Below are 17754 nucleotides of genomic sequence, written 5' to 3'. Positions count from 1 at the left end.
ATAAAATACATGGACTTACAAGACTTGTGGGATGGATAAAAATGTTTTCTTGTCGGCCTATTTTATTATACTTTATGTAACATTTATTCATAATAAACTTAATTCGAATGTTGTCTACATCGCGTGCAATACAGTCCAGTATGTAGCCTATGGTTAACACTTCAACCACCAGAGGTCGCTGTATACCTAAAAGCGCCAGCGGGTCAAATTTACCCATGCCATGACTACTGTTTTGATATGGCTAAAAACGTAGTATGTCACTGTATTATGTCATTTCTTAATTTATGCCAGGAGTTATGTAAATGAAAAACGAAGTCGAGATGGATATGAAGCTTGAGTCTTAGACCTTTTTAATGATGTATAGTTTGTGAAGTTAATTGCATTTTTTTACATTAAAACTAGCAGTAACTCTGAACTAATGTAAACAAAGAGCGCTGTGCACAGGTTAAGAGATTTTAAACAAGCACTATTAATGCACATTTAGTTAACCAAATGAAACAATACACATTTTAATGCTATAAAAGTGTGTGCACACATTGAAAGAAATAAACAGCAGATGCTCATATTAACAACTTCTTTAACTTGAGCAAACGCTGCTAATACACATATACATTTGTTAATAAAATGAAAACATGCATGTTTTAAAGCTAGTGAATAAAAGGAAACGATCCACCTGCATGCCTCTGCTCATTGACGGTGCCTGGATCAGCTGTGATCTGCGTCTCGGGCCGATGACGTCACTTCCAGGGAGGCATGCCCAGGCCTGTTGGACACGCCCCCGTCCCCTGACTCCACCCCCGTCCCCTGACCCCACCCCCATGTCAAAACAGCGCCACAAAGTGAGACGCGCAGAAACGTGAAGCGCAAAGGGGAAAACTGTATCGCAAGCTCAAACTTGACTGAAACGCAAAATAAAAGCTGCATTGCAAATAAATTAGTAGATATGGCCATGGAAAAATATGTATTGCAAAATCATTGCTTTTGCTCTGTTTTATTTATATTTTGCAATTCTTTATTTTTGTTTGCAAAACTTATTTTCTTCTTGCAATACTTCATTTTCTTTTGCAATTCTTTATTTTTCTTTGCAAAACTTATTTTCTTCTTGCAATACTTCATTTTCTTTTGCATATATATGCGGCATTAAATTGACTCCATAGGATGCCAAGTGCTCCTGACCAAGCTTCAATATGTGACGAGTTGGGTGTGAGAATGGGTTGTCATGTTTATACATCTAACAATCTAACAGTGTTCTAATAGCGTGTAGAAAATAATAGCTTATGATGTTCAAAACAATCTGCAAATCAGCCCAAATATACAAAATTGGTTCAAATGGACCAATTACAAAGTAAACAACTAACTCACTTGCCTTTGATTCCAAACGAACTTGAACTCTTGAGCCAATTTTAGTGACTCTTCCTCAGCTTGGTGAAATCTCTAACGCCTCTGACACCTGCACTGCTTACAGGCAATTTGCTGACTAATGATCTGAAAAGGAGTTGACTATTCATAATAATAGCAGAACAACAGTTAGTGGTAATGAAGTGCAGACAGAAAATATTGTTACTGTATTGCTGTAATTATTTTCTTTTAAATTGTTCAACTTAAAATCTTTAGAAACTATTTATTTAAACTTGAGTTGCAACTTGGGTTAAACTTAGATGCAACTTGGTTTTAATGTATGAATATAAACATAATAAAATATTATAGAATCAGTGTCTGCTTGATAGTGTAAAAGGCTTTACACTGGACTAAAATCAAATTAAGAAGACTGAAATGACTGCTGGAGTGTAGATGTGCGTGCATGTGTGTGCACTTAGTTACCAGGGTTAATTGTCAATCTGATCCCTAAGATCTCTGTTAGCCGCTCTGCCATGACTCAGACCTTTCTGCGGTGACGCCTGTCATTAATGTTTCCAAGCTCAAGCACTCCGCTGAGACTGCTGCTTGTCTGCTGATGGTGCTGTATTGATAAATGAAAAGCATTAAGCAGAAGCTTGTTTGATCTGTTCAGTGGAGGAAGCCACAGAAGCTGCTGGCATACCAATTTACACCCATCATTTATCTTTCCTTGCATGCTGTCTGTAAGCACTCATGTTTATTTTTAACTATATATTGCTGATATGAGGTCTTGGGGGTGGGCTCGTTTGATATGGGCCAATAAGCAATCTTCTAGAAACCACACCTTCAAGCACCATCACATTGTGGCAGGAAGTTCCAGTCACATTTTTCCAGTTTTGTAGTCCAGATAAGGTTATACCGTATATTTATATGCACCGGGTTATTCTAGACAAAAAGCAATCAGTCAACAGATCCATTTACTGCAAAACACACTCAGTAACACCTGGAGTGTGTTTTGACTAAACTCCCATCTGCAGGAATGAAATGAACTTTTGCCAGGAAAGATGCCAACCATCACATAACCATTAAATGGACTCATCAGTTTGTGCCACATTTATATGCACTGCACAGATGTCAATACATTATGTAAAATCAAAGCCAATAATAGGCACTTCACAGTAAAAAGGAGGCAGGAGACAATGAAAAAAAAAAAATCTCTTAGCTGTCCACGCAATGTGACAGTTCAGTTTTTTTTCCAATCAACACCCACAATTCCATTTGGCTTGCTCTTTGTACTGAAATGTATTTTGTTTCCTTTTTCACAGTTAAGTGGTGGGATACCAGTTTAACCTTAAGGGATAAAAAAAAAGAAAAAAAAAAAAAAAGCATAATATCATAAAGACTGATGAAAAGTCAGATGTTAGAACTGCTTTTTGGTTTCCGATGATGGGTCCAAAACAGCAGTACCTACAGTATCTAATATTCTTAATATTCTTGAAATAATTAATGTGGCCAGTTGGACCAGCTTGATAGATTCAACTGGTCACAGACTCATTTATCCTTCTCATGCATAAGAATGACTTGACTAGATAGACATAGACAGATAGACAGACAGATAGATAGATAGATAAAGCGACAGAACGATAGATAGAAAGAACGATAGATGGATTACAAGGATAGAAAGATAGAACAGTAGCTAGAACGATAGCTACAATGATGGATAGCTAGCTAGATAGATAGATAGATAGATAGATAAAAAGAACAACATATACGTAGAATGATGGACAGTTAGTGATAGATAGACAGCTAGAACGATAGAATGATAGATAGAAAGAACGATAGATAGAAAGAACGATAGATAGAACGATAGATAGATAGATAAAGCGACAGAACGATAGATAGAAAGAACGATAGATAGAACGATAGAACAATATATAGAACGATAGATAAAAAGAACGATAGATAGAACGATAGAACAATATATAGAACGATAGATAAAAAGAACGATAGATAGAATGATAGAAAGAAAGAACGATAGATAGAACGATAGAACAATAGATAGATGGACAGATAGATAGAACGATAGATATATAGAACGATAGATGGAACGATAGATAGAACGATAGAACAATAGATAGATGGAACGATAGAACGATATATAGAATGATAGATAGAACGATAGATAGATAGAGCGATAGATAGAATGATAGAAAGAAAGAACGATAGATAGAACGATAGAACAATGGATAGAATGATAGATAAAAAGAACGATAGATAGATAGAACGATAGATAGATAGAATGATAGAAAGAAAGAACGATAGATAGAACGATAGAACAATAGATAGATGGACAGATAGATAGAACGATAGATATATAGAACGATAGATGGAACGATAGATAGAACGATAGATAGATGGAACGATAGAACGATATATAGAATGATAGATAGAACGATAGATAGATAGAATGATAGATAGATAGAATGATAGAAAGAAAGAACGATAGATAGAACGATAGAACAATAGATAAAGAACGATAGATAGAACGAACGATAGATAGAACGATAGAACAATAGATAGAACGATAGATAAAAAGAACGATAGATAGAACGATAGATAGATAGAATGATAGAAAGAAAGAACGATAGATAGAATGATAGAACAATAGATAGATGGACAGATAGAACGATAGATATATAGAACGATAGATGGAACGATAGATAGAACGATAGAACAATAGATAGATAGAACGATAGAACGATATATAGAATGATAGATAGAACGATAGATAGATAGAACGATAGAAAGAAAGAACGATAGATAGAGCGATAGAACAATAGATAGATGGACAGATAGATGGAACGATAGATATATAGAACGATAGATGGAACGATAGATAGAACGATAGAACAATAGATAGAACGATAGATAAAAAGAACGATAGATAGAACGATAGATAGAATGATAGAAAGAAAGAAAGAACGATAGATAGATAGAACGATAGAACAATAGATAGAACGATAGATAAAAAGAACGATAGATAGAACGATAGATAGATAGGGGTCAAAGTTAATTGAATGGTACAGTGTGTGACAGCAGACAGAATCAAACAGCCTCACCTCTGTGGCGTCTCTGGCTCTGACATGTACTTCTGCTGTGATAGCTTCACTCAAACACTATCTGAAATCTCTGTTCCTGTGGTTCGAAGAGACAGAGACATTCAAGAATAATGCCGTTTTTTGCCCGGGTTATCTGCACTAGTTGATCATCACGCTCTTATATTTGATTCATTGGTCTCCCTCTGTGCTCTGGTAAGTATTGTGTTTCTGGTAATTCAAATGGCTGCCTGTATGATAACGCTAATGAGACTTTTTGCAATTAACCCAATGGTCTCGTCAGGTGGGCCTGAGGGGAAATTTGTGCTGATGGTGTCATTATGGGTTAGATCACAGCGAAAAGAGAATATCTGAAAAGAAGAGTCTACAAATACATTAGGAAAGGAGCCAGCGGAAAACGTTGTGCAACTGCAGAACCGTGATACGATTCAAAAGGGTGGTATTGATGGTGTGTGATGAAAGCGGCGCTCCAGCTTGACTGAGGAAGCGTGTGTACAATACGTAATGTGTGTTATAAATTATTGGCTTCTTCTGACAGGGAATGGATGGGTTATGCCCGTGTGGTAATCTTCTTCTGCCTCTCGTCTCCTTCTCTTCGCTTCCTTTCTTCAGTGCCTACTTTGAACATAAAAGAGTTTTACTTTCCGCACAAAGTCTGTAGATTTTAACTCTCTTAGTTTGAGCCTGATCCATAAGCCTATTCTATCCCACAAGGAACAAGAATTGACTCCTACCATCTCATCCATTTGCTGTAGAAGCTGACCTATCGTTGATGCTACTGGGCTTTGAATTAGCGGACAGGGAGAGTTAAAGTCATGCATTCTAATCACATGCTAATCAGTTCAGATTAGAATTGATACAGAGAGAAAATGGATTCATCCCCTCACCCCTTGAGATTCTGGAGTTTAATAGAGATGGATAATGCTTGTGATATCTTCTTAAAAGACCCTCAGATTGATTGTGTGTCCATCAATACACAGCAAGTAGCTATTCAATGACTGACACTTGAACATCAGTGCTACAGGACAACCCTCATGAGCTTCACCTGAAGTACAGGACAATTTAAAAACTGAACTGTTAGCAAAAAGTACAGCAAAAAGTATGACTAACATTTATTTTTTATAAAATACTAGGGACAAAATTGCATCTTTAACTATGTTGCAATATAAACAACCAGTCAGTAAATACAGTTATTTAAGTCTTAAGGGGCGTTCACACCAAGAACGAGAACTATAAAAATGACGATATTAGCGTCCACACAAGCGCACAATATCATTTGTTTATGTTAAGTGCACGCTTACATTTTCAAGCTCGTTATAGCAGGATGGATTCTGATTGGGCGTCAATGTTTGTATCGTTCATCAGCTGGAAAAAATAATTCTGAAAGTGATTCCAATGATATCGTTTCTCTGTGCCTTTATCGTTATAGCTGTGGTGTGGAGTCGGACTCTGCTATCCTTAAATATTGAGAACGATTTTTAGAACTATATCTTTATCGTTATCTTCAAGCCCCGTTCACACCAAGAACAGTAACTATAAATATAACGAGATTGGCGTACACACCAGCGGATAATATCGTCTGTTTATTCTCAGCACATACTCATCTTCCGCTTTAAATTCTCGAGCTCATTATAGTAGGATGGATTCTGATTGGGTGTCAATGTTTTTATCGTTCATCAGCTGGAAAAAAATCGTTCTGAAAGTGATTCCAACGGTATTGTTTCTCTGTGCCTTTATCGTTACAGCTGTGGTGTGGACTCTGCTATTCTTTAATATTGATAATGATTTTTAGAACTATATCTTTATCGTTTTCATCCTTGGTGTTTAGGCACGCTCACACCAAGAACGATAACTACAAAGATAACGATATTAGCATCCACACAAGTGAACGAAATCGTCCGTTTATTAAAATTATTCCAATGATATCGTTTCTCTGTGCCTTTATCGTTATAGTTGTAGTGTGGACTCTGCTATCGTTTAATACTGAGAACGATATTAAAAGAATAATATATTCAATATTAAAGAATAACATTATGTTTTATAGATTTTTATTTTTAAACATCTTTTTAATAATCAAAAAATCCTGGAAAAAAGTATCACAGGTTATAAAATAAACATTAAGCACTGTTTCTACCATTGATAATAAATCAGCACTATGACACTGAAGACTGGAGTAATGGCTGATGAAAAATCTATTTTGCATCACAGTAATATATTTTAAAGTATAGTAAAATAGAAAATCATTATTTTAAATTGTAATAATATTTCACAATATTATTGTTTAACCAGGCTTGATGAGCACAAGAGACTCCTTTCAAAAACATTTAAAATAGTAATTTTCCAAATTTTTAAAAGTAAAAATATACAAAATTTAAAGTTAAATGTTGTATATATAAATATAAATATAATTAAATATATAAATATAAATAAAAAGGTTAGGAATCATATTTGTTTCAAATGCTTTTTATTGGGGGTGGGGGGTGGGGGTGGGGGCTCCTAATGTCTAGAACCGGCCCTGGAGTAAGTAAGGGACAGTGATGCTCACTTTCAAATGACTTTCTCCCATTCATCAAGCAGATTCTTCAGAAAGTGGAATTTGGCAGTCATAAGGGGGATAATTAATGTGAAGGAGAATAATAAAGCATATTTACCAGAGAAAATCAAGCTAATGCAACTCCTCAAGCCTAATACAGAGACAGATAGGTCTTAATTATCATTTAATCAGTTTAATTACCCATAATTAGCCTTTTCTAATTATCCTAGATTTTGGTCTGCAGATACATCATCAACATCCACGTCACAAAAGCCTTGTATTGTCAATTTACAAAGAGCCAACACAAGACACACACGGCTTTCCAAATGACTGTTGGCCAACAATCAGTCATTAAATCATTAATCTGATTAAAGCGTACAGCTCGTTATGATTACACAAAGTTGAAATCAACTGATGATGCACAACTGATTTTTTTATCTGAGCATATACACACAAGTTTACGGGTGATCCTTTTTTATTTTTTAATGCAATGGAGAAAGTAAAAAATATGCACTCTGAGGGAACTTTTTACAGCTTAAAATTATAACTGCTTCTGCCTCCTACTGAGTAAACAGTATGCAATATTTAGCAGTTGTTGTGAAGGAGAAAGACACCTCTCTAATGATCTAATTCATTATTCACTGTGCGAGTTACAGATGGCGAGGGTGAGAGATTGCATCTATGTGCTAATGACGGCCTGTCAACGTGATACCACCTCTATACAGCTTCCTTAGGATGGGAATAAGAGACTGCAGATGTTAATATATGCCTTAAAAAAAAAAAAAAAAATCCAACATGCACTACACAAGACTGCGTCAACGGCCTGTGAGTCATTGTATACTCAAGTGTTGACATGCTAGATCACACATACTTCATGTTTGAGTGTCCATTAAGACAGCAATCAAGCATCAAAAGCTTTGAATTTTTAATATTTACTGATGTCATAACAGGCTGAGACTGGAAAACAACTTGTGCACCTATATATGGGGTCAGCATTATCGAAATTTTGGGCAAAAACGGTGCTATTATCTATTGAATCAATGTATGAAGCACAGCTCAAGTCAATTTTAAACCAAGCAGCTTTCTGTTGGTCATTGCAGATTCATGTGACCAACTTAAACCCGTTTGGAAATTTTTCGCCCACATGTAATATACCCAATTACGTTGATTCCTATGAAAATGACTGGATTTTGCCAGTGAAAATGCACAGAACAAAAGGTAAATATGTCTGGCCTCTATGAATGCTACTTTTCAGACTTTACAATACGAGCCCACTGAGATTTTGGGTAAAAGTAAAAATAATAATAATAATAATAATAATAATTGACATCAGTGGTCTCATTTCAGACTGTACAATATACATCCTAAAGCTTTTGCAGTGGTTAACAGCACAATCCTGTCATATTCCAACATCATTACTGACAAGCAACAATAAAGTGACACAAGCAGGACTGTAGATACAAAATTACATATGTTGTCAGAACTTTGTTCGAGGAAAAGATTAATAAACAATTAATTTCAATACTTTATGAGTCCAGTAATTAGCCTAGGACAGGAAAATTGTACTTTAGGCTACAAGGAAAAGCAGATTAATGCACCCACATATGCAATGGTCAAATATAGAATAATTTTACAAAATAATTACAGCTCAATGCTGCAATTGAAATCAATTGTGTATCCCAGAATTCTGTACAGGAAAATGTAATTTTTTTGGTGAGGGAAGTTTGATAATGCATATGTAGAAAGGTTTGCTTCTTCATCCTTTTTGCACATCACTTTTGACTGGTTTACTGCACTTATTTATTTACTATGCTTTATATATCCCACTGAGTGGCAAAATGGCTTTGAAGAGTTTGTTCTTATATTTATGATTCCCTGAGTGAGAATACTTCAGTATAAGAATCCCAACAAATCAAAGAGATTGAAAGCAAATGGGATATATTCACATGGTGTTTGATAAAACAGTGTCCTCTTCACATATCGAGCATGTTGTATTATAAAATCATTGCAACAGTTTCAGTATTATTCTGTACCACAAGCACTTTCAGTCCCTGCTGATCTTCGGAGGTCTATTTCATTCTAGCTGCTCCTTGGTAAGATGCTCCTCATGTCCGAGAGCACCATGGATCTGTAGTTGCGCTCCAGCCCCTCCATGTACTCCAGGTAATTACTCACCCTGAAGCCGTGGATTGGTTCCTCCTGCAAGCGGGCAAAAGAAGCACAGATTTGATGAGCAGCGTTTGAGTGAGCCGGTTTGCGGAAAAGAGGTAGAACGGGTTTATAACAGCTTAAGAATTGATTGCGCTCAATCCGTTTCGATGAGAGTTTGATATTCTTGTTCCAGCCTGAGCAGATCCTGATTATCCTGCACACAGAGTGGCTAAAATCACCCTGAAAATTGTGTACTGCTGAATGAAATCATGCAAGATTTTAAACATTATTAATATTGTGCCAAATCTCACTGCCTAAAGTAACAAATGGCATATATTAATGAAACAAGAGGTCGCTATGTGAGATGTGGCTACACGTCCTGGGACTAAATAAACAATGCACCGCCTAATATACTCTGACATTAAGCTGGGGATAAATAATATTGTTTAGACAAAGCCAAATGAATTACATTTTGTTTACGATGAGTCAGCAAACGCAAGTCCTAAAGCTGTGCCTCAAGTTACAGAAGGACACTTCGGTTCATGGTGAATGGATGAAAATGAGAGAAAGGATAATAAACCTTTATGAGTTTGCTGCGTTAAATAAAATATGCCTGCAGTGCAAGCAGTTTTGTGATATAACTGCAGACCACAGCAGTTGGTATGGCAATCACAAACAAAATAGATAAGCTCACAATGCTTTAAGAGCAAACAAAAAACTAATGACTGAAATAGTATATTACAAAACAAATGATAAATGCTTTTATCCACTGCTGATGAACGCTAGGTAATGCCATACATTTTAATACGGAGCATCTTTATACACAACTGAATAGTGTCAGATAATAACTGACAATAAGTGAAAAAGTAAACTAAAGAAAAATAAAGATCATGAACTGGAATATGAAGACAGAACGTTGGTCTTCTCCATCACAATTTCACATACAATTAGATTACATATGACCTACTCTAACATGACCTATTATAACATCTCATCAACAGGAATACTTCACCCCAAAATTAATTCACAGTCCAGTCCAAACTTGTAAGAATTACATCCTTTCCAGGAACACAAAATTAAATACATCAGTATCAGGGGTGCGTAGTATCACTGATGTCGCCTGGTGTGATGAAGTTTGAATATTCAATTTTGGGCTTTTGTTGTATGTCAAAAAGCAGCTTGGAGAATCTGCTAAATATCAAATTTTGTAATGTGTAGAAGAACAAAAAAGACATGGGGGAGAGGTAAATGATGACAGAATTTTCATTTTCCTTTTTGGGCTTCTTCACACCATTAATGACAGCTGTGGAGTAGCAAAACAACTACATAAAACCACAGAGCCATTAGGAAGAACGATTGTGAAAAGTCCAGATGTTTCCCTAAAGCTGAAAAAATGTCTTTTGCCTACAAAGCCATTCAAAACTAGAAAAACTGGTGTGTTTAAAATGAAACACTAAAAATGACATTTTAATTACAAGTACCCATTATCTAAAAGACATTAAAACTATTCCGCTGCCTATTGTTACTGATAAAAACAAAGAAAAAAGGCCTAAAATGGCTCTGCAGGATGCTTTGAACTCACTAGCCAGACTGTGTCATGGTTTTCAAAGTGTTGGATGTATTCGGTAGTGACAGACAATTGCTTTTGAAATCCTGCAAACAAAGAATGACTTTAGTTGGGTTTGATTTCTGCAATGTTGAATCATCCAAAATGGATTCATTGTACATTTACTCTGGCATTCAGCTTCAGAGTGACATCGGGAGGGATTGTTACAAGTAATTTCCATCCAGATCTTTAATTTAGATGAAATATAGATAAGTTTTGAAATCTTGAATATGTACAAATCCTCAGAAACCTTTCAGGAATTGTCTGAAAAGCTTTCTCTATTGTACAGGGTACACACAAAGACTGAAAAGTTTTAAACTTTTAAAGGTGAAACAAGGACAAGAGTGTGCTTAATCTGATTTACTGCAGACACGCTTGCACACTGTAAACCTCTGCGCATCCTTTAAAACAAGGATTTTCTCACCTTAAAGGACTAGTTCAGCCAAAAATGAAAATTCTGTCATTATTTACTCACCCTCATGTTTTTCAAAATAGAATTTCTTTCCTCTGTGGGACACTCTTATGAGTTTATATGGTGCCGTTTTGTCCTTTTTGGAGCTTGAATGTCCCAGATCTCCATCCACTTTCATTAAATGGAAGCGAGCAGTGTGAACATTCAGCTAAACATCTCCATTGTGTTACACAGAAGAAAGTCATACTGGTTTGGATTGAGGATGAGTAAATTATATATTTTCATTTTAAAAAGTTATACTGCACCTTAAGAAAGACCTGCAGGTCCTGCGTCTGTGTGTGCTGCAGAATATCCTGCTGCAGGTGACGGAGGGCAGAGATGCACATGTACACCTGGTAATCTGGTCCCATGATGATGCATATGGCTACATAGTGACAGATCTCAGGCCAGTCCAGGTAGTTCCAGAAGCACTGACCAAGCCACTGAATACAGATCTGCATAACAGGTGGAAGGACAAACAGAGTGAGGAAAGGAGAGAGAGCTAGAAAAGTCGTTTTGAGAAAATGCAACATTTGCACCATAAATGTTTTAAAATCAATCGATATGAGATGCTGGAAAAATAAATGTGAGATCAAAAACTCAGTATCGAATTCTAACATGATGGCCTCAAGGTCTGATGCAGTCTATTACCTGTTAAGACTCATAATTAACCATGAAACAAATCATCACATCACCTTAAATCAACTTTTTGAAGATATTTTTACTGGAAAATAACAATTCTTTTGAGAAGTGAAACTCCAAGATTTATTTTTTTTTTTTAAAGAAATTAATCATTTTATTCAGCAAAGATGCATTAATTTTGAGTGACAATGAAGACATTAATATTGTTACAAAATAATTTCTATTTTAAATAAATGCTGAACTTTTGAACTTTCTATTTATCAAAGAATCCTGAGCATAAAATTGTAAACAAAGAGTTTCCACAAAAATCTAGAGCAGTAGGATATCAAAATTGATGGTAATAAGAAATATTTCCTGAGCTGCAAATCAGCATATTAGGATTATTTCTGAAGGATCATGGAATAATGGCTGCTAAAAATTCAGCTTTACCATAAAATGAACATGTAACATTTAAAATATATTAAATAGAAAACAGCTATTTTAAATTGCAATAGTGTTAATGTTATTACTGTATTTTGATCAAATAAACTGACAAATTTGACTGACCCACAAACCTTTGAACAGCACCCAAGTTTATTTTTGACTTAAATCTTGTTTTAAATATAAATCTAACAAAACTATGTGGTTTATGCTTATAATAGTATTTTCACTGGAAAAAAAGAAAAACAATTTTTTTTTTTATGAATGACAGGAAAAAGTTTCTTGAGCTCAGACAAAAAAAATAAATCAAGTCTCTTAAATCATAACAGGCTTGATGCATTTCTGTTTTGTTTCTGCGGCAGTGAACTAAGTTCAGGTCATATAATCCTCCCTTAGAAGCTGTTCAATTATTCTGCGGTATCGTAGATGGGGTTCCAGTTCTGCCATGCGTCCACGCCTCCTGTACATTTAGACCACTCCAGCAGGCAATTTATACAGCATCTGTGTCTCTCTTTCAGACATATTCCTGCTTTGTCTAGAATTCGAAACACTCTCCCCGAGTGCACAGACACGGACGCCCTCTATGATGGAGGTGACACTCAATTTAAAACTAAAAATCTTCTTTCCTTCAGTTTCTGTCCATTCAAAACTAGTTATAAGTTTTAGAACTTTGGGTATTTTTGTAGCAACTGCAGAGGTTTTTATTTTTTTTGCATTTTAAGTTCCCACACCTTCAATCATGTATTGACTGCAGCTTTTAACAGATCTTCTGTCTGGTGTAAATAATTTCCTTGTCACAAATTCTGACATGGATTGAAGAGAAAGTTTTTTGTTTTTATTTTTAAACAGATGGTCACATTTATATATCATATAAAGAGTCTTTTTTTCTTTCTTTCCATGACTCAAGTAGCATCTCTCATGAACTCACGTGACATGAAATACTCCATCTTACATCCTCTTTGCAAAAATTACAAAAATACATTTTGTTGTGGCCGGCCTACCGAAATTATTCCAAGAGCCCATAAAAGAACCCAGAACAACATCTAAAGAACTGCAGGCCTCACTTGACTCAATTAAGGTCAGTGTTCATGATTCAACAATAAGAAAGAGACTGAGCAAAAACAGTATCCATGGGAGAGTTCCAAGGCAAAAGCCATCGCTGACCAAAAAGAACACAAAGGCTCGTCTCACATTTGCCAAAAAATATCTTGATTAGCCCCAAGACTTTTGGGCAAATATTCTGTAAACTGAAGTTGAACTTTTTGGAAGGTGTGTGTCCCGTTACATCTGGCGTAAAACCAACACAGCATTTCATAAAAAGAACACCATACCAACAGTCAAACATGGTGATGGTAGTGTGATGGTCTGGGGCTGCTCTGCTCTCTGTCTTCTCCGTCTCCGCGAACTGTTTTTAGAAATGAGTCACTAAAATGAACTGTAACTCAGCAAATACTTCACACAGAGACATGAGAGTTATATCTATAGAAAGCTTGAAGTGTCTACTTTGAAACGAAGCAAGTCTTATCGAAAACAAACATTCTGTGATGGAGTAATCAGTATGAAACCAACACGATGTTCAGTCTGTCCCGTCTGACTCATTATCTCTAATGAGATACCGCCCTCGCGCGGCTCCCATCGTTCATATGTAAATAGCCGCGTGGGACGTGCACACGTGCAAACGCCCAACAAACAAAGAAGAGATCCTCATCGCGGCTACTGTTACTGTTCGCGCTGAGTAAAGGAAGGATTTCCCTCAAAAGAAGAACACGATTTCATCTAGCAGAGGAGATCAATCTGATGAGTAAGTAATGTTTCTTTTTTGCATTAGTTAATGTTTTATTGTGACAAACTTGAACAGATTTACTAACAGTTAGTTGGGGTTTTCCCAAATGACAACATGATGAATGCTACGCGTCTAAAAATGTAAAGACCATGTTTGTTATTAATACTCTGTCCACAAATAGATTTTAATAGCGTGCTAAACAATAATAATAATAATTAGTTTCTCAGATATAAAATATCATTTTTTATAGTACAAAGTACATCCTTTTATTGTACAAAGCATGCTTGAGTCTGTGGCTACAGAATCATAGCATAGGCTACTATAAAATCATACATACTAGACTATATGACTACAAAATCATAGTTGGGTTGTTCCCAAACTATAATTCCTGACTACAATGTTTGAAATCGTGTAAAACATTTTTAATATGAGGGGCAATTCAATGTATTTAAATTTCTTATGGTGCGATGATGTTTTCATGCTCTATATAAAACAATAAAAGTAATATGAGTGTACACTGTAACATGATAAATGCTACGAGTCTAAGTATGTTTAGTACATGTTTATTATTAATAGCCTACTCTGTTCAGAAATAGATTTTAATAACGTGCTAAACAATAATAATTAGTTTCTCAGATATAAGATTTCTTTCTCTTTTTTATGATAGTACAAAGCATGTGTGAGTCTATGGCTACAAAACCTATGTATATATATATATATATACACATAGGTTTTGTAGCCATAGATATATATATATATATATACACACACATACAGATGTTCCTGATATTAACATGCTCACAAATGTTTTTTTTTTGTTTGTATTTTATTGAATCAGATACCAGCACCAGATGTATCCTGATGTCTCTTCAAACTGTTTTCCTCTGAGAGCGCTGTACCAACATCAGATGTTCAACTACACTGATATTCTATGTTAAAACAAGCTCCTTTTCTACTGATTATGTTTTTTTCTTCTTGAATCCATGGAAGGAAGTAGAAACACTTAAATAACACACGTAAATATCAGGTATGATTTACTTGTTTCACTTGCTGAACAGAATCTGTTGCAGGAATGACTCAAAGTCTGTTCACATCTCTGTGGTTAGATAAGTGTGCACAATAATGTATTTTTGACCTTCATTATGTATGTTTTGATTATACTGTGTTGTAAATAAAATACAAATAATTAAAAAAACCCTTTTTTTCAATCTCCTCACATTCTCTCTTACCTGCCTCACAGTCACAGTCACAGTGATGGGCCATTAGGGGAGGGCCCTTTCTCTCTCAGGTGAGACTCACTTAATATTCATGGCCATTGCCACTCCCTCGCATATAGACCCTCGACCACAAAACATGTCTTGAAAATTTTAAATCAATATATTGTTTTCTGTGAATGAGTAAGCAGAATGATTTTCACATAATTTTGAAGTAAATATTCTAGCCTACAAGGTGTTTTGAGTTGATCAGCTGATTGGCATGTCACCATATTCTAATTTGTTGAGATAGTGAATTGGTGGGTTTTTGTTAAATGTGAGCCAAAATCATCACCTTTAAAAGAACCAAAGACTTAAACTACTTCAGTCTGTGTGCATTGAATTTATTTAATACACGAGTTTCACAATTTGAGTTGAATTACTGAAATAAATGAACTTTTCCACAACATTGTAATTTATTGAGATGCACCTGTATATAAATAAATTGGAGAACAACTGCACACTCACTTAAGCACATTTATTAACCAACGTTTCGGCTAGTGCACCTGTATATACACACACACACACACACACACACACTGTGCAGTAAATCTTAACACACTGCCTCTAACTCAATGACCAAATGTACTGAAAACAACAATTACCGCAATCTTCCTCTGTGTTTTAGCGTAACATTTTGATTTGCAAAACAAAAAAGTGAACATTTTATTGAATTCTGAAACCTTGTTTCTGCTTTCCCATCACATCACACTAAAGTAAAAAGAGGCAATAAAGCGCATTCTCTGTTTGACCCGTGGTAAAGCCTGTAGTTGGAGAAATGGAAATGCAGTGTTACCAACTTAGCGACTTTGCAGACCCCTTTAGCGACTTTTATGTGTCTAATAGACATGAACAAGTTCTTTGAAAAACATCTGTGATCTTCGAAACATGTCTTAGTCTTCATGCTCTATGTTGACTATGGTTTCAATAATAATAAACATACATTTGCATAAAGCATCCATATGTCCATGCCCTTGTTGATTAGAGTATTAAAAACTAATTTAAAATAAAATTAAAATGTGTGATTAATCACGAGTTAACTCATGGCAATCATGCGATTAATCACGATTAAATACTTTAATCGATTGACAGCCCTAATATATAAATAAACAAAATGCAGAAAACTCAGTTACTCTTCAATATGTTTGTCCTTGACTGCTAGAAAAAGGTCATATCTGACTCAATCTGACAGTAGACTTGAGGCAGAGCTTTGAGATCATGCATATAAACCCCAGAGAGAGCACAGCATTGAGTAATCACTGCATTTGTCTATGAAGATTGTCAGTCATTCAGGTCATAGCAGAATGTCCTTGCATCTTTATATTTCTACCCTGGCAGTGTAACACTCATTCACCCAGTGATAACGATTCACACCGTCAGTGATTTAACTCCCACAGAGATTTGTGACAAAGTAACATATGATGAGCTTAAATACAGGACATCCTGTTGTCTTTTTTTGACAATGCTTTCATTAAATGCAAACCTTAAAGCTTCTTTTTTGTTGACAATAGATAAACAATTCTCCTTACAAATTTGGGAAGATGGTTGCTGCTCTGGAACACTAAAAATACCAGATCTGCTACACAAAATGCATACAGGTTGGCAAGTCTGCTTGGTTATTTACCAAGCAGAGAAGACTGGAGTGAAGTAATTAAAAATGAAGTACTTAAAACAGCACCTGAGAGGGAGTGAAGCCAGACATCCTGAAGGCAGAAAAAACCAGAGGAACCTCGGCCTTGAGCAACATCTCGACGTAATGTGCGGTGCAAGAGTAGATGGGATGAATGCCCGACTGAGCAATCTCTATAGGGAGATGTACCTAAAAACACGAAAAAATAAATACATAAAAGTATGAAGATGCATTGTGCAAGGTGCAGTGTATATGATCCTAAGCTGCATTAGTTCTTACGTGTCATGACTGATCATGAAGTGCAAATGAGATTTGAAAACTCTGCAAAGGGCAAAATCTTCAGTAAATAATGACTTTATTTTAGCCTGTTCTTCACACAAAGCTATGATATGACTTCAGAAGACTTGTACATGAACACAAAACCACTTTTATGATGCTTTTCCCCCCCATTTCTGGAGTGAAAATCCCCTTTTCATTTTTATTGAAAATAGAAACATTATGCAAAATATCCCCTCTTGTGTTCTCCAGGAGAAACAGAAGTGTACGACTACGGCATGAAGGTGAGTAAATAATGACAGAACTATTCCTTTAAGAGTTCTGTCCACCATGGAAAACAACAGAACACCACATATGCTAATGACACGACCAAGCTTTTATTAGCTGCCTCTGCAACTGCAAATGTGAGGGCTGCGTCTTCTCTTTTTCCTGATTGTCATCATTGTCTCTCAGCTAAATAATTTACATGCACGGCCACTCTGACAGCACAGAAATATGGAACTGTAATCAGACAAACTCGTGTGTGTGGAGCATTATCATATCCCGCACATATTT

The 17754-nt window shown here is 35.7% G+C and overlaps 1 protein-coding gene across 2 annotated transcripts in view; it reads right to left on the bottom strand.

Annotated features, from left to right (window-relative positions):
- Positions 1-6920: 6920 nt before the first annotated feature.
- The window catches only part of tbc1d32 (TBC1 domain family, member 32), a 43033-nt gene continuing 32199 nt past the window's right edge, over positions 6921-17754 (bottom strand). For both annotated transcript variants that reach the window (XM_058755471.1, XM_058755470.1), the window contains exons 32-34: positions 16972-17112; positions 11462-11650; positions 6921-9186 (exon numbers count right to left, since the gene is read on the bottom strand). In XM_058755471.1, coding sequence (XP_058611454.1) covers positions 9067-9186; positions 11462-11650; positions 16972-17112 — 450 coding nt within the window. In that variant the 3' untranslated portion in view covers positions 6921-9066. The remainder of the gene's footprint in view (positions 9187-11461; positions 11651-16971; positions 17113-17754) is intronic.

The sequence above is a fragment of the Onychostoma macrolepis genome, chromosome 20 (genome assembly GCF_012432095.1).
Source record: "Onychostoma macrolepis isolate SWU-2019 chromosome 20, ASM1243209v1, whole genome shotgun sequence".
NCBI lineage: Eukaryota > Metazoa > Chordata > Actinopteri > Cypriniformes > Cyprinidae > Onychostoma > Onychostoma macrolepis.
This window is presented reverse-complemented; position numbering and strand designations above follow the sequence as displayed.